This window comes from Tupaia chinensis, unplaced genomic scaffold (genome assembly GCF_000334495.1).
Source record: "Tupaia chinensis unplaced genomic scaffold, TupChi_1.0 Scaffold000316_1, whole genome shotgun sequence".
In the NCBI taxonomy this organism is placed as follows: Eukaryota; Metazoa; Chordata; class Mammalia; order Scandentia; family Tupaiidae; genus Tupaia; species Tupaia belangeri.
Window position 1 is genome coordinate 5086568 of NW_006159809.1, and position 23147 is coordinate 5109714.

The window sequence follows — 23147 nt, forward strand, 5'->3', positions numbered from 1 at the left end:
AGGGCACGTATGCTCGCCAGAAAAACAGAGAGACAGAAAGTGAGAAATTACCTCCCAGGAGGGATGGCCATGCCGCAATCCCTTCTCCTCCATTCTCCTCTCAGGATCTTGGGCACGCACACACACGCGCGCCCGGCGTGAGTTTAAGCCACCAGGTCCAGGACTTGAACCTCAGTCGGCTACATGGGAGTCCAGCGACATAGCCATTACGCCAACTGCTGGTCCCCACAGCAGGATCTTCATGCCGTGATCCACCCTCGCTTCAGCCAGCCCCAGATCACAGGCACGTACAGAGTGTTCAGGAAGGTCTCCAGATATGAACCTAAGACCTTCCCCTGAGGGTCAGCCTTGTGGGCATTTTGTTACTGCTTTACCACCGTTTCAACGTCATGCTGTGTACATTTCAGTGCACTGGTGTTTGGGATGTTCGTGAGTTTTGTCTTCTTGATGTTATTATCTCGTTCCTCTCACGCCCTGGCGTGCACGCACACACACACACATACATGAAATATCCCTGTTGTATCGAATAATCTTGACTTGAACATTCTATTTATCTCATATTAATATTTGTATTCCTGCTTTATGTGCCTTGTCTATGAAGGCCTATACCTTTGTCAGTCATTCAGTTGGTCATTTCATATTATGTACCTTTTAGACAAAATTACTGCTGAATTGTGCTGTTTACCTTTTTAAAATCCAGTTTGAGAAACTTGTCTTTATTTTATTTTTTTTTGTTTTTAGAGAGATTTTTTGCTATAGGGCATGTGTGCTTACTAGAGAGACAGAGAGAGATAGACAGAAAGTGGGAAATCACCCTGTGGGGTGATGGCTATGTCCTCATTCCTTCTCCATTCCCTCCAGATCTTGGCCACGCATGCACATGCCCCCCTGTGTAAGCTTCATGCGAGATCTGGGACTCAAACCACTGTCGACTACATGGGAGTCCAGCGATGTAACTATTACGCTATCTGCTGGTCCTCATATCTTTGATTTTAATAAGAAATGGAGTATATTTGTATTTCTTAAAAAATTTATTTCTTCCATGAACAAGAGAAATAGAGAGATAGGCACCCCAAAAAAAGCTTTAATGTCTTTAGTTAAGACCACCTTACTTCAGCAATCATGGCCATGCACACGCCCATCCCACCCTTGGATCATTGGCACGCACATGCCCAGTCCAGTCTTGGATCATTGGCACGCACACGCCCAGTCCAGTCTTGGATCATGGGCACGCACACGCCCAGTCCAGTCTTGGATCATGGGCACATGCACACCCAGCCCAAAGAACTCTGGGAGATTTCCAGGAACCTAGCTGGGTCTTTGGCACAGAGTGTTGCGTTTTTCTGCTGCAACATCCTCTGCCTTCCCCACTGTGATTTTCTTTATTTTAGCACTGATTATCATCACCATTATCCCAACCATCAGGTGGTTAGTTTGTATTGGTTTGCTTGCTAAGCTTTGTTGTTTCCATTTCTTTTTCCCACTTATACTAGAGTGATAGTTTTCATTGGTCCTTTGGTTTCTTTCGTATTTTGGAAGGGGAGCATCCCGATTTTCTGTAATTAACATTCATCTGTAATATTTTACAATACAGAGAGATGGCCTTATTTATACTGTATGTGTATCAAGAATCAAATAATAAATAGGACGTCCCAACCCTACCCACATAGACGCAGACTTTCAGCATGTCACTCGACTCTGCTCTCTACCTCACCTGCCCAGCTTGAGGAAATCATCTGGAACCTTGTCAGACTGATGAAGTCTTTCTTCACAATTATTTAGTCTGTGTGTACTGTGTACAGCTAGAATCCAGTTTTGAATGCCATTCAGAGTATGTAGGCAGTACACTTTCTGAATCCTTGCATGCCTGGAAATGTCTTTTTTCCCCTTTCTCCCTATCATTACAAGAATAATAGTTGGCCTGGTTCTCTTTTCCTTTCTAGGTAAACTTCCCCTCTTTCTCTGGAATTATTTTTTCTCTTTATCTTTGAAGTTCAGAAACACCTCCAGGATGAGAACAGCAGTTAGCGTAACGGCTATGTCGCTGGACTCCTATGTAGTCGACCGCAGTTCGCGTCCCAGATCCAGTGGCTTAAAACTCATGCCGGGCGCGTGTGCGTGCGTGCCCAAGATCCCGAGAGGAGAATGGAGGAGAAGGGATTGTGGCGTGACCATCCCCCCTGAGAGGTGCTTTCTTGCTTTCTGTCTCTATGTCTCTCTCTGTTTGTCTGGCGAGTGCATATGCCCTATAGCAAAAACCTCTCAAAAAAAAAAAGAAGAATCATGCCGGGCATGTGTGTGCATGCCCAAGATCCTGAGAGGAGAGTAGAGAAGGGAATGCAGTGTGGCCATCCCTGCGGGGAGTGATTTCTCACTTCCGTCTCTCTGTCTCTCTCTTTCTCTCTCCAGCGAGCACACACGCCCCATGGCACAAACCTACGAAAAAAGAAACAGTGGTGCCATGAAAAATTTTTCTAAAGCTCTTTTTACAAAATAAGATGAGGATTTCTTAAGGGCACATTCCAGAAAGTGAATTTGCTATATAAGACTTTGCACATTTACATGTTTAATAGATATAGCTGAATTTCCCTTTGAAAGGCTATATTCCCTAAAAAAAACATCCTGTCAATGTTTTTACCAATCTGATGGAGGAAGAGGTGGCTTCTCACTACGGTTTTAATGTTTATGGGTGTACTTCAGCGAGTTTATGGAAAAATGAAATCAAAGTACAAGATTATTTTATTGCAAAGAAAATTTGAAATCCATGCATAGATTTGTATCATACACATTTCCATGGACTAGTTGAAGACTACTTGCATTTCTCTGAACACCAAAAAGATTGCGCTTGTCCTTTATTTAATTATTTATTGGAGAGATTCTTGCTATAGGGTGTATGTGCTTGCCAGAGAGACAGAGAGACAGAAAGGGAGAAATCACACCCCAGAGGGGTTGGCCACATGGCAGTCCCTTCTCTTCCATTCTCCTCCTGGGATCTTAGGCACACATGCACACATGCCCGGAGTGAGTTGGAAGTCACCAGGTCTGGGACTCAAACCACTGTTAGCCATGTGGGAGTCCAGTGACAAAACTGCTACGCCATCTGCTGGCCCCTAGCACTTGTTGTTTTATTTATTGGCAGTTTGTATTTCCTTTTTTTTTAATTTTAATTTTTACAAAGCAAACATTATAGAACTTCTTTTTGACAGAGAACTTTATATTCTTTTGTTAAATATTTCTTCTCTTTGCCCCTTCCACCTCCTTTTTTAATTTGTTTGTTTTTAGTTGTTTTTTGTTTTTGTTTTTGTTTTTGTTTTCCCCACAGAGTATGGTGTGCTCACCAAAGAGAGACAGTGAGAAGAAATTTGAGAAATCACCCCCTAAGGAGCACGGCTGTGCCACAATCTCTCCTCCTCCATCCTCCTCCTGGGATTTGGGGCATGTATGCACACACACTTGGCATGATTTTCAAGCTGTTGGGTCCAGGACTCACACTGTGGTCAGCCATGTGGGAGTCCAGTGCCTTGACCACCACACCACCTGCTGGCCCCCCACCATATCTGAGGTGTCTATTCATACTCTTTGTCCACTGCTCCATGAGCCATGTTTATTTGTAAGAGTTCTTTATGTATTTTGAATATTAATCTTTGAATTGTACACATTGCAGATCTCTTCTCCAGCTGTTTTTCCTTTACTCTCTGTCTTTATTAGAGGAAAAAATTTAAATGTTGACATTTTAAAATATAATGCTCTTTCCTTTGATTTTGAATCTTGTCCTGCTGCTCAGTTTATCTCCTTTATTAAAACCACTGAATTTGTGGGACCAGCAGGTGGCATGGTGGTTAAGGTGCTGGACACTCCCACATGGCCGACTATGGTTTAAGTCTCGGACCCGGTAGCTTGCTTTCTTGCTTTCCCTCTTTGTGTGTGTGTGTGTGTGTGTGTGTGTGTGTGTGTGTGTGTGTGTCTTTGGTCAAATTAAAATAAATGGAAGAACAGATCAAATAATTTTTTAAAAAAATCACTGAATTTGTGAGAGTTGTGTTAATATCAGCTTTTGGATATATTTATTGATTTTTCTATTTTATCCTCTTATTTATTTATGGTTTTGTTTTTATTATGTAATTTTTCCCTCTTTTCTTTGGTTTATTTGTGATTGACTTTCTTACTTTTTTACCTTGAATGTTCAGTTTGTTTATTCTGTTCTTTCTTTCTAATGAAAGTGTTCATTTCTGTTAATTTGCTTCTGAATACAAATTGGATATATTTATTGATTTTTCTATTTTATCCTCTTATTTATTTATGGTTTTGTTTTTATTATGTAATTTTTCCCTCTTTTCTTTGGTTTATTTGTGATTGACTTTCTTACTTTTTTACCTTGAATGTTCAGTTTGTTTATTCTGTTCTTTCTTTCTAATGAAAGTGTTCATTTCTGTTAATTTGCTTCTGAATACAAATAATATGTGTATATATATATATATAATCTTATGTTGTTATTTTATGAAAAAGTTTGAAATGACAGTTTCAGATTCTCTTTAATCAATTAGTGAGAAGATAATATTTTAAATTTTAAGTGGTTCTTGTTTTAATGTATTCTTTTGTTATTATTTTCTAGTTCATCTTATTTTCAGAAATGCCTATGGGGCTTGTAGTGACCTCTGCAATTCTGTCATTTGGGATTTATTGTGATTTTCTTTGTAACATAGTATGTGATTATGTCAGTTTAGATAAAAATCATCTATATACAATAAAATGCCCAAAATAATAGTGGCTTAAACAAAATGGTTTATTTTTCTCTAATGCCAAAGAAGTTGGAGATAGGTGGAATTCTGAAACATCGTCAGGAATCCAGACTTCCATTTTTCTATACCACCATTCTCAGTACTGGCTTCTGTTATACAAATCACCTTATAGCCCAGAACGGCTGCTGGAGTTCCAGCCGTCACTTCCCATTTCCAGGGAAGAAAAGGAGAGAGGGGTAAAAGGATATATCTCCCAACTGAGTCATCTCTCTTTAAGGAAACTTTTTAGAAGTTTCACACAACAGTTCTGCTTATGTTTCATGTAGAATTTAGCTGGGTACTGTTGATCCCCAGTTATAGGGATCCTATTGGTAAGAGAGACAAGAAGAATGGTTCATTGGTAGGCAAACAAAGTCTGCCATAGTAATTTTTGTAAATATCCCATCAACACTTAAAAAAAAAGGTATCATTTGACAATGTCATCTCTTTGGATATTTGAAATGGTGGACACTGAATTTGGGGCTCATTTTCCCCTGTGAGGTCAAATGGACCCTTACAAAGTTAATGGCTACCCTCAATGGATAAGCTGATAACCCAAGAGATGCCAGTATTGTCTTTGGTTCACAATATTCCTGAGGCTCGCCCCAGGCCAAGCTTGTCATTCTAGGGACACGGTGACCCTGTAGGTGGCCAGGGAAAGTGGATGCCAATCTACTCCCCGGCCTCTTAAGGGCCCACCACCCACTCAGATGCTGTGCACAGCCCGTCAGGCCCAGCCCTCTCCCAGCCGGAGCAAACAGCCCTGTGTAAGGAAGCGTGTGTGGTTGTGAGCATGGCATGTCCCCGCCTCTGCGGGCCTGTCTGGACTCTTGGTCAAGGTGAAATGGGCAGCGTGACCAGGGACGCAGCCCAACAGGTCTTCCAAAATGACAGTGCTCACCTTTCCCCACTTCCTAGCCCTGGCTATCTACACCCCAGAGTCCAGAACACCAAGGGCCTGCTCCCCCCTTCCCACCCAGGCCATTCCTAGCCTGGTGTGGAGGGAGCCTTGTCCTGGGGGCTGCCCCAGCACTGCTGCCTAAGGCCTGGCCCCCACCAGCTCTACAGAGGCCTTGCTCTCACCCGGTAGCACTGAACTTTTCCGCAAGTGACTGGTCTGAAGGGGAGTGAAGGCGCCAGTCCACACCTTAGGGAAGGAAGCCCCGGGTCTGGTAGAATGGGTAGGAAATACACCATGCAGAAGCCACTAAAAATGCTTACCAAAATAGAAACAGGGGTGCCAGCGAATGTGCTAGGAGCTGGGTCCCTGAGTGATGAAGGGAAGGGGCGAGTAGGGCTGGCAGGTGCCTCTGGAAGCTTCTGGAAACAACACCTGAACTGCCTTCTGCCCCGGCGAGCATCCCTGGCTCCACCCCTGACGCTGTTCTGCTGGTCTGAGAGTAACCCCACCCCACCCCGCTCACCCCCGGAGCTCCCGAAAAACGAGCTGGTTTTTCTCCCAGCCGCTGGTGCCAGTTTAGTCAGCAGATTTCACAGATCCACTGGCACTCATGTAGTGTCTTATTTTAAGCTTAACATTTGAAGATGGGAACTTTTCCCCTTTCGGTGTGTGGCAAAGAGATCCCAAATTATACATACGCACGGCAGCTCAGCCAGTGCGCGGAGTCTGTTCTGAGGCTCCTGCGGCTCATGGCTCCCTTTTTCCGGGTGTCTTCCCAGAGCCTCTTCACCAGCGTGGTCGTTCTAATACAAGCACCTCCATTCCCAGCTTCCACCTTGGGGTGTGCATGCTGTCCTGCCCACGCATGTGAGGCCGGGAGGGCTGGCATGGGCATGGCCCTGGTGGCCCAGCAAGGACCCTCCCTCTCCATTTCCCCACTTGTTGCCTACGCCGTGCTCCCTCAGCCACCGTGACCTCTCCTCCTGGGTGCAGGAACTGGGTTCCCCTGTGGGCCGAGGCGCTCCCAGGAAGTACCCGAGCTCCCTCCTCAGCCCCAAGCTCCTCTGCCCCATTTCCCCTCTCCCTGTTGTGTCTGGAACTTTCAAAGCTCAGGAGCCAGATGCCCGGTAGCCAGCACGGGCTGAAGAGGGATGACCCTGAGCACCGGGTTAGCGAGGCTGGAGGCCTGGGGCTGAGTCCAAATCCGATTTCTGTAGCTTGAACTCTGTACTCTAAACCCTCTCATCTTTTTTTTTTTTTTTTTTTTTTTTTTTTTTAAAAATTTTTTTTTTTGTTTTTGAGAAATTTTTGCTGTAGGGAGCATGCGCTCACCAGAGAGACAGAAAGTGAGAAATCACCCTCTGGGGGTAATGGCCACACAATAGTCCCTTCTCCATTCTCCTTTCAGGATCTTAGGCACGCACACACGCAGCCGGTGTGTTTTAAGCTGCCAGGTCCGTTACTCAAACCATCAAACCACAGCTAACTACATGGGAGTCCAGCAATGTAATCGTGACTCCATCTGCCAGTCCCCCTAAACCCTCTCATCTTAAAGCTGCAGATGAGCACATGGGTTGTACGTTAAACTGCAAATATCTGCAGGTGCTGGTGTTGGAGGTTCCCTTTGTGTCAGGACTTCTCTGTGTCCCAGGACCTTCCTGACATGGCCTAACACTCCTCTGCTTTCTTTTTCTCTTCTTTTCTTTTCTTTTCTTTTCTTTTCTTTTTTTTCTTTCTTCCTTCCTTCCTTCCTTCCTTCCTTCCTTCCTTCCTTCCTTCCTTCCTTTCTTCCTTCCTTCCTTTCTTTCTTTCTTTCTTTCTTTTTTTTAAAAAGATTTTTGCTATAGGGTGTGTGTGCTCTCCAGGGAGAGAGAGACAAAGAGACAGAAAATGAGAAATGACCACCTGGGGGGATGGCCAGGGTGCAATCCCTTCTCCTCCATTCTTCTTTGGGATTTGGGGCACATGTGCACATGCGCCTGGGGTGAGTTTAAGCCGCTGGGTCCGGGACTCAAACCGCAGTTGACTATGCGGGAGTCAAGCAATGTAACCACTATGCCCTCTGCTGGTCTCCAAACTCTGCTTTCTCACATCTTTAAATCCCAGTCCCACGGCTCTCCCTGGCCTGCCTCCAGCCGGCATGACCTAGTTCATAGCATACGAGAGACATTGCTCGAGCTAAGCTAGAAATAACCAGTCAGGAATAAGTTACATTCATTTGAGGAAAGACAGGGTCTTTAACTGCCTGACAACCTTAAATAGCAATGCCCCAATACGCTGGCCACAGTGTTACTTTTCAGATCATTAGCCACGTAATTCAGAAGATGGAGACAAAGTAGAAGGGGAAAAAACAGGCAACGGGTGGGTCCTGGCCCATGGCAGGCCTGTCAGAAGCGAAGAGGAACGGCGTGGACTTGGAGTCTGGAAGAAAGGGGCATGGTGCCAAGGGCTGCCACTCTGCCAGTGAGGACGCCCAGGTTAATGGAAGAGTAAAAGTCACTGGATGGTCTCGGCCCCCTTCCCCAACTTGTGGAAGCTCTTGAGGAAGACAGACATAAACAGACACTTCTACCTGAGATGGCTGCAGCGAAGCAGGCTGGGGGTGCATATGACAGGGGCCTAACCCTATCTGGAGGGTCAAGGGAGGCTTCCTGGAGGAAGCGACAACTAAGTTGAAACCTGAAGGACAAGGAAGGAAGGATTAACTAGGTAGAGTGGGGTGAGGGTGAGAGGGACAGTTATTTCTGCCATTATCTTGGCAAGCAAGGTACTTCTGTACCCCCTAGCCTTCCCCTGGCTTACCACCCAGTTGTTTTCACACATACCCTATTTCCTCTCCAGATTTTCTACACTTTAAAAAAAACCTCTCCCCTATCACTTGAGTCAGTGTGTATGGGAGGTGGCCGAGGGGGAGGGGCTGCCGGGTTCTCGCTCCCTCTGAGTCCCATGTTGTGACACACAGGGTTGTGGCTGTGGCCTTACTCTCCCGTCCCTGTCTTTAATTGCTCATGGTCCACTCCTGGCCAAACTGATTGGGATGTTTGGGGGCATCTCTCCCTCAGATTGAGACTTCCATCTCTCTGCAGTGGTTGTAACACTCTGAAGGAGGCCTGACGTGAAGTTACGATTTTTCTTGTGAGCCAGTTACCATATGGGTGCCATTGGCCCCATTCCTTATTCTGTCCAAACTGCCCCTCTTCCAAGACCTTCTAAGAGTTGGGTTAGAGAACCAGCAGTTGGCATAATGGCTATGTCGCTGGACTCCCATGTAGTCAACCGTGGTTCAAGTCCCAGACCTAGTGGCTTAAACTCACGCCAGGGGCATGTGCGTGCATGCCCAAGATCCCGAGAGGAGAATGGAGGAGAAGGGATTACGGCATGGCCATCCCCCCAGGGAGGTGATTTCTTGCTTTCTGTCTCTCTCTGTCTTTCTGGTGAGCACACATGCACTATAGCAAAAACTTCTCATTAAAAAAAAAGAGTTGGGTTAATGGCCCCACAGTGGGGTGGGTGACAAGCTAGGCTGCTGAGAAGTTACCATCATGAGTGAGGACATACTTCAAGGCCTGTTTGTAATGGTTCAGAATTTTGAGCCAGGAAGGATGGTGTAGTCACTCCTTATGTGCAGTGATCCCTGTACTAGTTAGCTACTACAACTAGAGTGCTGTGTAACAAACACCCACAGTACCCATCGGCTTTCATTTTCAGGGTCTGCGGTTGGCTGGGGTTTGAGTGGTCTTGATGGGACTTGGCAACAGTTCTGCTTCTCACGGTGGTTCAGCTGGGCATCAGCTGACCTGGATGCACTCTGCTTCTGACTCTCATCCTCCTTGCACCTGAAGACTAGCCGGAGATACCTGCTTCTGGCAATGTTAGACACACAGGGGGAAAAGCAGGAACGTAGGAGGCCTCTGAGGCCCTGGCAAAGAACTGGCATTCTGCCACTTTTTCCCACATACCATTGACCAAAGCAAGTCATGTGACCAAGAAGAACCAAGAAGGGGGAAATACATTCTTCCCATAATAAGGCTGTGCTATGGGTATGGATCCAGGTGGGGGAGCAAACCTTAGTCTACCCCCAGCTCCTGAATGCCCACACTGACCTAAAATTAGGACTTTAATAAAGGAATAAGGAGGGACGACCCGCAATTAGCGTAATGGCTATGTTGCTGGACTCCCATGTAGTTGACTGTGGTTCAAGTCCTGGACCTGGTGGCTTAAACTCATGCCGGGTGCGTGTGTGTGCTTGCCCAAGATCCCAAGAGAAGAATGGAGGAGAAGGGATTGCGGTGTGGCCATCTCCCGTGGTGGTGGGGGGGTGATTTCTCACTTTCTGTCTCTCCGTCTCTCTCTGTCTTTCTGGAGAGCGCACGCGTCCTATAGCAAAAACTTCTCAAAATAAATAAATAAGTAAATAAATAAAGGAATAAGGAGGGGCCAGCAGATGGCATAATGGTTACATCGCTGGACTCCCTCCCTGTTGACTGCGGTTCAAGTCCTGGACCTGGTGGCTTAAAACCTCATGCCAGGTACATGTGCATGTGTGCCCAAAATCCCAAGAGAAGAATGGAGAAGAGGGATTGCAGCATGGCTATCCCCCTGGGGGGTGATTTCTCACTTTTTTTCTTCTCTCTCTGCTGAGTGCGTGCTCCCTATTGCAAAAATCTCTGTCTAAAATTAATAAATAATAAAGGAGTAAGGAAGGGATGGATGGGGCAGTCGGTGTCACGGCCCAGCAGAGACCTCTTCCATGTTCGAGTTATGTAATGCTCTCAATCACAAATTAGCAGTGTTCTTCTAGCCTGGAGTGTGGACCCAGCTTTGGGCTGAATGTTTGGAGGGCATTGAAAAGAAGAGAGAAAAGCCCTGATTCTGCCTTCAGGAGCTCTGTCCTTTGAGGGATGAGACTCGTGTCCAAAGATGGGACGGGAACGAGGGGAGGCTCCCTGGAGTAAGGCAGATTGTGCAGTTCAGAGAAAGGAGAGCTCTGCAAAGGCCAGGCCAGGTAGGAGGGGACAAGCAGACACCCGGTGGGCACTTGCTGCGTGCCAGACACTGACCTACATGCTTTCCACGCCTCACTTCCTCTCGTGGCTGTCCTGAGAGGCACCAGGACTGCTTCCCATTGAACAGATGCTGGAACCGAGGCACGAAGAGCTCCAGTACCTTGCCTGTGGTCACGCCGCTGGGAAATGCTGGCTCCAGCCTTTGGCAGTCAGAGACTGAAGGTTCATCACTAGAGCCCACAGGACACCTGAGGGGACAAGGGCCAGACAGAGGTGCAGAGGACAGCTGCCACATGCTGCAGCCACAGTGGGGACTTCAGCCATGTTAGACTATAAATGGGAGCGGAGAGGATGTGCGATTTGGCCAAGGTCCTGCAGCAAGACGGGGTGGAGGCTGGGCTAGAAATCCTAGCTGCTGGCTCCTTTTTCCCTCTCCTTCCACTTTCCTTAGTACCAGGCGCATTCTGGGCTCTCTCCACCCGTCTGCGTGGCCACGCCTGAAGCGTTTCCCTCTTGGAAGAGGCGCCATCCACTGGCATGGAAGCTGGGTGGACTGGCTCCCTCTCTCCATTTCTTTCTTCCTCTCTCCTGCCATGTTCTGGAAAGGGCAGCGGGAGGGAATGTGGGCAGGTTGCACCAGAGATATACATCTGAGAGCTGAAGGGAACATTTATTTTTAATTTAGACTTAAAAAGAAAAAAAGGAAGTTATAAAATATCTGCTCTTGCTCCTGAGATTGTGCAGATGGTGCTGTGTTCTGCCTAATAGGGAACGGGGCTGGCATCCGTGTGCTTCTGGTCCCCGCCAGCCTGCCTGTAGGGACCTGAGGGCAGGGTCCCCACTCCCAGCCTCAGCCTCAGGTGCCTCCCAGGGCCTGGTTTGGCCAACGCCACTTGGTGTTCACTGATTCCGACCCTCACCCTCCCCAGACTCCCTTCTGTTGATTTCCCAGACCTCCCCCTCAGTCAGGCCAGTCTCTCAGCTGGCCCTGCTCCCCTGTGTGCACACACACACACGCACACACACACACACGCACACCCCTCAGCTCAATCCCACCTCTTTCTTCAGCGGATAGCCAGGGCACACTGGCCGTTCCCTTCCAGAACTCCTGTTCAGATGTTAGAACTTACCAACCTTACACACACCAAGTGCCCCATCAAACCATCCTGTCGTTTTGCTGCCAATGGCTCGTAAGGGAGGTGCTCACACTTTCCCGTTTGACTTTGTGTTTATCGTGGTTCAGGACAAGGTAGTCATTTGCGCCATCATTTTCCACTGGGAGCAGTGTGGGCCTTGGTACAAAGAAGATGCTTCCTAAGTGGGCAGGAGTATTGACTGAATCCCCTCTCCCTCTGTGCTTGGGGGGGAGCTGGAGGAGCAGCCTACATCAGAGTCAGCCCTCTCCCCACTAGCCAGGAATCAGGAGGCCTGACTCTTTCTCTAGCTTTCTGCATGGCCATGGGCAGATCACCGAGTTGCTCTTGACCTCAGTTTCCCCATTTGTGAACTATGGGAGGTGATCTTTATTTAACCTGCTCCCGGGAATTACCATAAGTACGATGTAAGTAACATGGAGAAATGCTTGGCAAAATCCATCAATTCATCAATTAATCTCTTTAAGAAAGCATGAGAAGATGTGTTGTAACGGGCAAAGATGCCGACACAGACAGCGGCCGAAGTCAGGGCGGGAAGGTGGGATGGGAGGTGGGGGGTGTCCAGTAAGGCGGAGAGCTCACTGGTCACATGCAGTGTGTGTGTGTGTGTGTGTGTGTGTGTGTGTGTGTGTGTGCGTGCGTGTATGCACACATATGTTTACTTTATTAATAGTTGAGTTTAGAGCTGTGGTTTGTTCTGGAAAAGACTTGATACCAGTTTTTAAAATATATGCCACAGGATTAAACAGGTGAAGATGAAAATGAGACGAAAGGTCTGTTAAGGAAGGGACAATAATATGAAACCAGAAATGAGGTTTGGGCTCAGAATATACGCAGTGTGTGTCTACACACGGAGCAGCTGTGGCCATGGAGAGCTGGCCTGAGTTGTGGGGGTTTTTCAGTCTTTTTTCTTTTTCTTTTTCTTTTTTCTTTCTTTCTTTCTTTTTCTTTTCCCCCCTATAGGCTGTGTGAAGCTATTGCCAGAGAGAGAGAGAGACAAACAGACAGAGAGAGATAAAGTAAGAAATCACCATTTCCCCCCCCCCTTCCCCAAGGGGATGGCCATGCCACAATCCCTTCTCCTTCATTCTTCTCTTGGGATTTTGGGCACACACACCTGGTGTGTTTTTCAAGCTGCTAGATTCAGGACTCGAACCTTAGAGTCTGTCATATAGGATCTAGTGCCTTAACCTCCATGCTACCTGCCGGCCCATTTTTAATAAATACTTACTTTATCTTGATGTACCTCATAGTCAAGGCCGTTTAAATGGCAGCTATTCTTCAGGAGGTCAGGGGATTGTGATTCCTCCTGACTCTGCCGTCCATTAATGTTCTTATTACTCACAGGATGGGAAAATAGCAGCCGGGGCCTTCAACTTGTTTCACATTCATCCAGAGGGTTTGTTAAGCACAGGCCTCATTCCTAGAACTTCTAATTCAACAGGTCTGGGGGGAGCCTGAAGACTTGCATTTTTACCTAGTCCCTGGAATGTGGGGGCCACATGTGAGAACTGTTATGGCCTGAGCAGTCAGCGCAGAGAGACCCAGAGAACTGGCCCAGAGTCGGCAAGACAGGCAAGCCAGTTACTCAGAAATACAATTTCTTACCCTGGGGCCAGGTAAAAATTCCTTAGGATATTCAGAAAGGGGACCCATCATGTAATGGTCATGTTCTGGGTAACAGTTGTCTGGTAAATGCAGTGAGGCCATGGGCCGTACCCTGTGGTGTTCTCTGGTCAAGCCCAGTGCAGGGGCACAGTGAGGATTCTCTCTTTCTCATGGAAGACATAAGTAAATAAACCTTAATAGAGGTAAAGATATTTGTATAATACACATACATATTTGTATAATATATACATGTAATGGTCATGTTCTGGGTAACAGTTGTCTGGTAAATGCAGTGAGGCCATGGGCCGTACCCTGTGGTGTTCTCTGGTCAAGCCCAGTGCAGGGGCACAGTGAGGATTCTCTCTTTCTCATGGAAGACATAAGTAAATAAACCTTAATAGAGGTAAAGATATTTGTATAATACACATACATATTTGTATAATATATACATATTTGTATACTCTCTCTCTCTCTCTCGCTCTATATATATATATATATATATATATATATATACACATAATTATTTATTTTTAGAGATTTTTGCTATATGGCACATGCACTGTCTCTGGAGAGACAGAAAGGGCACACATACACATGTCCCTGACCTGAGTTTCAAGCCACTGGGTCTGGAACTCAAACCATGGCTGACCATGTGGGAGTCCAGTACCTTAACTACTATCCCACTTGCTAGCCCCAAAACTCATTATTTTTCTTTTTTAAAGAAAAAAAGTGAGCTAGCAGGCGGCATTCTGGTTAAGGTGGCTGGATCCCACATGGCCAACTGCATGGTCTGAGTCCCAGACCCGGTGGCTTGAAAATCATACCAGATGCATGCACGTGCCCCAAATCCCAAGAGGATAATGGAAAAGGGATTGTGGTGAACCTATCCCCCCTTGCGGGTGATTTCTGGCTTGCTTTCTCTGTCTCTCTCTGGCGAGCACGTGAGCCCTATAGCAAATTGAAAAAAGAAAGAAGAAAGAAAGGAAGGAAGGAAGGAAGCAAGCAAGCAAGCAAGCAAGCAAGCGAACAATCAAATAACCAAGCTAGAGTCCCAAAGGTGATTATCTTCTACCAGAGATTACCCAGGAAAAGAATTGAGGTCCAAACTTGAGGTCTCCTGATTTTCACTCCAGTCCCCTAAGCTGCCAGTGCAGAGAAAAATCAAATTGGGATCTCCTTCTGGGAGGAAAATCTTCTAAGATAATTTCTCATTGCGCTATGGAATGGCTTTACATTATGTAATTTTATTCAAACTGATATGGGCCAATAAATATAAATGTGTGTGTGTGTGTTCACTGTTTTAAAACATTTTAATGTTTAAAACATGATTTACTAATGCTGCCGAGGATGTCTAGAATTTGATTTACCGCATAGTATTGAATGTTTATACTCATTCCTTACAGAAATTCTTGCCAAAGAGCCATTTTATCTGCAGGAATAATAAATAAGTCAATATGTGGATGGTTGTGCACATTTTCCCCATATGCAGCAGTACGTGGTAGATGCTATTTTGCACACAAACACTCAAAAGGTAAAGTCGAGAGACACACATGGATCTCGGAGGTCCGGGGGTTGGCCAGTGCCAAGATCAAATGATTAATACTGACTTACGCTGAAAGAGAAAAGTCGTCAGTGAGTCTGGATCGTAGGAGGTATTTGGGCTTTCAGAATCAGGTCCACACCTCTGTAATCATACCTGGCCATGTGTGTGTATTCATTCATTGTGTCATTTACATATTCAACACGCATTTGTTAAACATCTATGTTTCCTTCGCTAGATTAAACGTGGTATAGGCTTTCGCTTCATGGAGACGCAGAGATAATAGATACAAATCTCTCCAACTTCTATTTACAAAGCACTTAAGACATTTGAATGGATTTTTTTTAAAGCTTCACAAAAATCCTATGGGGTGGCCAGTGCATGAAGGGCTCAGATTACCTGAACATAAGTGATGGTGTTCCTTTGGTTTGCTTGTTTGTTTTTACTGCCCACTGTCCCCATGATAAAAACAATGCACATCCACTGTTAAAAAGAACCTTGAAATATTTAAGAATGTGAAAAAGTAGCCTGTAACCCAACCTCCAAATACATTGTGATTAATAATCAAAATCAACATGCCATGTGACAGTTAGCAACACATATGTGTATTTAGGTACGTGGCTATGTAACTGGGGACTTGAAAAAGTTTGTGGAAAATAAAATTAAAGTACAAGTTTATGTTGGTACAAACATTTTTTAAATCCATGCATAAATTTTTCCATAAATGTTTTGAAGACTCTCATAAAAGGTGAGGGTTTCCCCCCTTTTTTTTGTCAGGGAGAGGGGTAGGGTGGTGGGTGAGCTTGCACACACAGGTGCCCAGTGTAATTTTCAAGCCACCAGACTGGGGACTTGAACTGTGGTTGATCATGTGGGGAGTTCAGTGCCTTAATTACTGGCCCCAACAATGAGATTTTTGTCTTACCTAAGAGGGATAATGCTACTGAGTTGTTAGAAAAGTCATGACGGATTTTTTCTATGTTTTTGTATGCAAAATGTGTCATTAGTTTTCTGACAGCCCAAGATAATATAATTCAGCAAGTTAATTTCTTTTTCCATTGCAGTCACCTCACTATGGTCATCAGTTCGTGAGTGCACAGATTCGGTGCACTCTAGTTTGTGGCTGTGTAATTCTGTACAAAAGTGGATGGAGACAAGCAGGTGGCGTGGTGGTTAAGGTGCTGGACACTCCCACATAGCCGACCACGGTTCGAGTCTCGGACCTGGTGGCTTGCTGTCTCACTTTCCCTCTCTGTGTGTTGTCTCTCTCTGGTCATATTAAAATAAATGAATGAATAAATAAAATTAAATTTAAAAAATAATTCTTAAAAAAAAAAAGTGAAGGATGCCGTCTTCAGCCTCTCCTGCTCTCTCTCATAGGTGGTCGGTCTTCTCTTGCCCAACCAGACACTGGCATCCACTGTTTTCTGGCAGGTAACAGTCTCTTGGCAAACAGAGGGCCCCAAAGGAAGGGCTCAAATATGTACTGGCTAGGCGCACCCTGCCCCAGTGTCTCCTGCCCCACCCCAGCCTCTGGGTAAAAGCATCCCACTCCACCCCCTCGCTCAGAGACCACTGGAGGCAAACACAGGACTTTGGCCCCACTGAGTGGGTCCCCAGCAGCCCAGCAGGTCTCAGGCCATTGTGTGTCACGCCAGCCTTTGCATGGAGATGATGAGGGTCGGACTGGGACCCTAGCCTGGAGCAGGGTGGCTTGGTGTTGGGCATCCACTCTGCTCCTTGGCTGCTTGTCCTGTGCCAGTGACCCTGAGGCCTCCAGCTTCAATTTCACCCTAATCTGCAGAGGTAGGCAGATGGACCTTGAAGACTGCAAGTGCATCAGCGACCCTAGTCCCTGCCCTCAGATCCAGTCCAAGTTGTGGTTCCCTGAAAATAGTTGAGGCTGATTCTGTGTGTCTACGTGGAGAGGAGAGGGGCAGGAGGAAAAACCTGTCGGTGTTTTAGAATAAAATGTCAGAGCTTCCCTGCACAGAACTCTCGACAGTGCCTGTGCTGGAGGAGGTGCAGGGCAGGGGGCTGGGAGATTTTTGAGATGTGAGGCTGCCCATCATCCACAGCCCTCAATGATCACCTCCATCCAGCGAGTAATTAAGAATGACGTGGCAAAGGCAGTAAGCCCTGTTGGGACAATACACACCACGATTCCAGCAGAGGTGACTGTCCCTGGATCAGGGTGAACTGCTGGATTGGGGCGACTGGGCAGGATCACATCCTGGTTCACCAGAAAGTGAGGAGTTTCCCCAGACTTGGGACTTTCAGTGCTAAACCTGCCATAGTCCCAGGCATACCAGCAAGGCGGGTCATGCTCACTAGTGGGATGGAGGCAGGGTCCTGTGTCCTCCCAGAGCCCAGGTCTGGCTTCCAGCAAGGTCACCACACCTTCTCTGACTTCTCTCTCCATTACTTTTCAGTGGCTGAACCAGAGCCATAACGCCTGCGTCAACTATGCAAACCGCAACGCTACCAAGGTGAGCAACACTGCCCTCCGCCCAGTGGTGGGCTCAGGCTGGATGGCCCAGTGGGCCCTACAGTGTGACCTGCCACCACCAGCACCTGCCTCTTCCCAACCAGCCTTGCCCTCCTCTGGGCACCTTATTTAGGGAGCTGCCAACCCTGCAGCGGTAGCAGCAGACTCACCCTTCCTTGGGGAGATCAGCAGGAGCCTGGGGAGCATCCTGCTGGGGGCTGTGGGGACAAATCCTGTTGGGGGCTGGGGGTGGGGGTGGGGGCAAGGAGCAAGCCCTGCCGGCTTTGGAATGCTTCTTGGGTAGCTCTCACATACAGCTCTTGGATCAGGGCATTGTCAGCCACATGCGGACAGAGTTTCCCTAAAGCTACCTCCAAGCTTGCATGGAAGTGGCCTCAGTGTCCCCAGCTGCTCCTGAGGGGTGAGAGACCCAGAGGAGGTGCCTCCTCCCCGTGGCCCCCTGCACTGCTGGGCAAAGCTCCCCCTTCAGCTGCCCAGGTTCTGGCAGGGCTACCTCTCCTCTGGCCAATTCTCCCCCATTTCGGTCCAGAGGCAAAGGGAGAAGAGTCCAGGCCCCATTTGAACAGGGGGTAGCTCTCATTTTGGAATAGGGCAGGTCTTAGCATTCTTTAGTTAGAAAATGCTAACCTTGGGAGAGACCAGGGGAGTTAGGAACTGACCTGAGCAGTAGAAACTTCAGGGGCCAGATACTTCAAGGATCCCTTTCTGTCTAAACCCCTAAGCCGGTCTCCGATAAGCCTCACACAGGAACCCTGGTCGGCTGGCCGCTGTTGACCTTACACCCTGCGTCTCCGAAGCTACAGTCGTGGTGAAGGATGAGCTCCTGAGCTTTTTGGTTTTCTAAGCTAGAACTTGTGGCAGGCTCTTCTACAAAAGTACTGAGCACCTGTCATCTACTACTGGGGAGGCCCAGGGGCCACATGGGCTGACAAGGCCTGTGAGGGCCAGCCCGACTGTGGCCACTCTTGACACTGCCATTTGCACCTGGGCAGGGCTCCTGGGGCCCAGCAGCCCACTCGCGCATCAGCCCTCCTAATCAGGAGACTGCCCTGGCCTTCCGCGCTCTGTTTGGGTCTTGCTGTTCTTCACTTCCCGCCAGCACATCTACCAGTGACCTTTCTAGAAAAGGGCAGAAGTGAGTGGGCTCTTCGACATCCCCCTGCAGACTACAGCTGTGTATTTCCGTGTTCAGAGCTGAGCTGAGGGAGGCTTGGCTCCCCTTGGCTTCCTGAGGGACCTCTTCCTTCTTACCACACCTGCCAGGCTGGTGGGCAGAAGTGCTTGCCGGCTGGGGCTGTTTGCCAGGGTGGGGTGCGGAAACTCTGGGCACCCATGGGCTTGAAATTCTGCCTCTGTCTTCCAGCCTTCCCCGGCATCCAAGTTCATCCAGGGCTACCTGGGAGCTGTCATCAGTGCTGTCTCCATAGCTGTGAGTACCTGCCCCGTGCACCCCTTCCTCTTGGTTCTGCTGCTGTGTGGCCACCCCATGCATCGCAGAGGAATCCTTGTTTGAGGGCCAGGCCCTGCCATAGTGGGTGACAGGTTTCTGTGGGCAGGTCACCAGGGCAGGCTTCCCAGACAGAAAAGAGGCTTTATAAAGAGGCTCCAGGTTTGGGAGAGCAGGTGTGGAAGTGAAGTGGAGCCCTTGGGCACCCAAGGCAGGGCCCCTGTCCACCCAGCACTCTTCTCAGAGGAGTGAGTCCTCGTGCTCCGTAAGGCAGCTGACACAGGGGGGAGGGCACAGGAATGGGCCTGCAAGGCTGGCTCTTTGCCTGAGCTCCTGGGTCACTGGAGTCCCTTCCCTGCGGCCTTGGTCCCGTGGTCATATGTCCAATCCTTCCTGAAGTCCCATAAGTTCCTTAAGACAGAAGCATTGGGCTCATTTTAAATCTCCACTGGGCTTTGGGAAAGGCGCTGCTACCCAGGTGTGTAGACTGACTGTATGAGCGTAGGGGCCAGCGGCAGAGCAGAAGCTCAAGCTCCTGGGCTTTGCCCATGTTCGTCCCATCCCTGGGTCTACAATGCATCTATTACTGTCACTCGGTAGGTCCCTGCTGGGTGGCCTCCTATAGCTGACACCAGAGGATGAAAGGTCCCTTCACAACTTTGTCATTGTGTTCATTATGTGATAAACAGATGTAATTGGTAAGAAAAAAAAAAAAGTAATTAGAAAATCCCAATAAAAAACATTCACATATAGTGAGAGAATTCATGTATAATCTTTTGATTAAAACCTATCTTGCTCATCTTTCTTGTGTCATTAAATAATTGTTCATGACTGTGTAATAAGCCCTTGTGCCATACGGCATGGTTTATTTCACTATTCCGAAGTAGGGATTTGGGGCTGTCCTGAAGTGGCCTCATTTCACTCCCACGTGGACCAAGTCATCTCCAAATAGCTGTTAAGTGGGACGCCCCATCTCATGCCCAAGATCCCTTTCCTTCTCTAAACCCTTCTGTCTCACCGCAAGCAAGAAACCAAACCTTGCCAAACCCATCTAGACAGCTTGCCGGGTGACTGCCAACCCCACCCTGGTGGCCTGCAACCCGCACACTTCATACAAACTGGGTGGTCCCTGATTCAGGGGGCCTTCTAGGCTAAGGCGAGGGCTTATTCACCTCCGCCCTGTTCCTCGTGATGAGAGGAGACCATGGTTTGCCTCGCTTAGCAGCCTGGCAGTCCCCCTCCTTGGAGATTTAAGGGTGAGGAGGGGAGAAGTTGGGAGAAGGTGGCCAAATAGAGAGGGATGTTAAGTGACCCTGAATGGCAAGGACGTGAATCGGGGGATTATTGTCCTGCAGGCCTGGGGCTCTGGGAACAGCAACCCAACTTTTTTTTTTTTTTTTGGAGAGGTTTTTGCTACAGGGCGCGTGCGCTCTTAGTGGGTGGAAAATCTGGCTGATAGTGACGTGTTTTGGGGTTGGATGTAGTGAGGGCGGTATTGTGACATTTAGGATATTTTGAAGCTTTGCAGTAAGTCCCAATGTGTTCTCAAACTGAATAGGAAGGAGGGAAAATAGTTTTTCTTTGGATAACTTTATCCATCTTCTTCACCAGCAAATATAATTTGTCTCTTTAAGAGCTAAAATAAATAGTCCAATAAAATTCCCCCAGTTTGGAGAAATCACACCTCATTTTTCTTTAAATCATGTATGGGTAAAATGTTATACATGCCACAAAGGAGCATTTTTAAAAGTCTTAATATACCCATTATATTACATAGCTAATAATTATATCTGTCTATATTATAGAGTATATAGAGTATTTAACAACATCTATGCTAATGTCACAATTTATTAAAGACATTAACTCCTTGAAATTTCATATTTAATAAATAACTCTTCTTGGTCTATAGTTGAAATTTTATTTTAGGTAAAAGTTTGTAATCTGACTTGGAAAACTTAGATTTATGAATTCCATCTCTATGTTGTTTATGAACTGCTGTGAGAAACACCATTACATGGCAGTTGGGTTATTTCAAGGCCATTAAAATTTTTTTTTTTTTTGGAGAGATTTTCACTACAGGGCGCGTGCGCTCGCCAGACAGACAGAGAGAGACATAGAGACAGAAAGCGAGAAATCACCCCCCAGGGGGGATGGTCATGTCGCAATCCCTTCTCCTCCATTCTCCTCTCAGGATCTTGGGCACACACGCACACGCGCCTGGCGTGAGTTTTAAGCCACCGGGTCCAGGACACGAACCACGGTCGACTACGTGGAGTCCAGCGACATAGCCTTTACGCTAACTGCTGGTTCCCTGCAACCCAACTCTTTTTGAGAGCTATGGACTGTGTTCGTAGTCCTCACAGTCCCACCCCAGGGGCCATCAGTCATTGCATTCTAGCCACTTCCCAGGGCCAAACCTAGCCCGTATTTGTGGGGTGGGGTTTCTGAAGCCCAGGCCTAGAGGGTTATTGGAAACTTGGGGCTCTCTAGGGTTCCCAGAGCTGAAGTCTCACCTAGTGGGGACTAAGGGTCACACTCCTCCTCCCTTCTTCACTCCACTCCAGCCCATACTCCTCTGCCCCCACCCCACATCCTAAAAACTTCTGTCCTTCCCACACACTCTCACTCAGCCACACCCCGTGTCCCTGTCCTCTCATTGTTCTCCAGCCCGAGCCTTGTCCCCCTGCTGGATGACAAGTTATCCAGGGACGGGCGCTGTGTCTTCTCCCCCACAGAGGGAGCACAGAGCACTGCTCCATAAATACTTATTAATTAGGTCGCTGATTGATTGCTGGCCTCGGGAGGCCCCTCGCCTCTTCCATCCACGAGTCTTAGCAGTGGCGGCGCCCCTCCGCCTGATGTCTTCACACAGTGAGGGTCTAACTCCGGCAGATGGAGCGGAGTTTCTGACTTGGAAAATCTGCAGCTTGCTTGCTTTTCTTTTGTGTGTGTAAATCACAAAACCTCCGAAGAAAGAGGCTTTATTTTATTTTCCTTTCTCTTGTTCTCTGGAACCCCAGGCCCCGCAGCCTCATTAACTGATCTCTGCTTCAATTAGTGACAAATCCCCTCCCAGGGCGAGCCTGTTAGAAGGAGATGACCTGCAAACAAGTGTCACGGCCCCAGTGGTTGGCCCAGCTCTGGCATTAATTAAAATGAGTCCCTACAAGCAGGCGGCGTGGATGGGGGGGCTGACAGGCCCAGAGCAGGTCCAAGGGGCTGAAGCAAGCTGGAGTGGAGGCCAGGCCCAGGGAGGCCAGCCTCCTCTGTGGACCCTGAGAGCCCTCTCCCCTTCTCAGGAAAGCCTGGCCTTGGCCAGAATCAGGGAGCCCCAGTTTGTATGCCCCCCAGTGAAGTCTCACATTGGTTGCCGGGCCACGGGGCGGGGTGAGCAGCCTTTTGGTGAACCTTCTAAATAGATTTGGCAATGTCTGGCTTCTTGCTTGAGAATAAAAAAGAAATTCCGTCTTAGGTTATTTTTGAAATCTAACAGTTTGCTGTCTTTTAACAAAGGAAGCCTCTCAATCCTCACTGTTTTTTAGTTCAGGAGTTTGGGCTGAGTACTTCTGTGGTCAGCCCTCACTGGACCCTGGTTGCTGGGAGCTAGAGGAGCCAAGACCCCCGGACTCCCTTCAGGGGTCTGACTTGGTCCAGGCCTTGTGCAGATGCCGAGAAGGGAAACTGAGAACACTCTGTGGTTAGTCAGGGCTGTGATGAAGGTGACTCTAGGGTGTGGTGGGGCCAGAGCAGGGGCCCCTGAGTCACACAGCACTGAGTCTTAGGAGACAGACCAGAGAGACCAGGAGAGACAGGCCGGGTGTTCCAGAGAGGGCACAGCACACGCAGAGGCACGCCACAGGACCGAGCATGGCTGCCATGTTGGGACTGTTGGTGACATGGTGAGGTGGAGGATTGTAGGGACCAGGGCAGGAAGCATAAGAGCACCTTGCTCAGGAGGTAGGAGGGCCACAAAAGGAACCCCTACTGAGCTTGGGGACCTGGGTATTGCTGGGGTACAGGAAGTGGGTTGGAGTAGAAGTCATGAGGGGCTGGAGGGCCCAGCACATGGACCACCCTCCTGGACACAGGCTTCTGGATGAAGGTGGACCTGTGCTGGGGGTGGAGAGGAAGGCTCCCAGCTGAAGCCCATATGACCATCAGGAGCTGTTTGGTGGAGTAGATGTTTCACGCCTATGCCTCGAGC

General features: G+C 48.0%; 1 protein-coding gene across 2 annotated transcripts in view; it reads left to right on the forward strand.

The window, feature by feature from the left end:
- SFXN5 (sideroflexin 5) overlaps positions 1-23147 on the forward strand; it is a 133500-nt gene that overhangs the window by 54726 nt on the left and 55627 nt on the right. For both annotated transcript variants that reach the window (XM_006151259.3, XM_006151260.3), the window contains exons 7-9: positions 16368-16421; positions 17420-17476; positions 18860-18925. In XM_006151259.3, coding sequence (XP_006151321.1) covers positions 16368-16421; positions 17420-17476; positions 18860-18925 — 177 coding nt within the window. The remainder of the gene's footprint in view (positions 1-16367; positions 16422-17419; positions 17477-18859; positions 18926-23147) is intronic.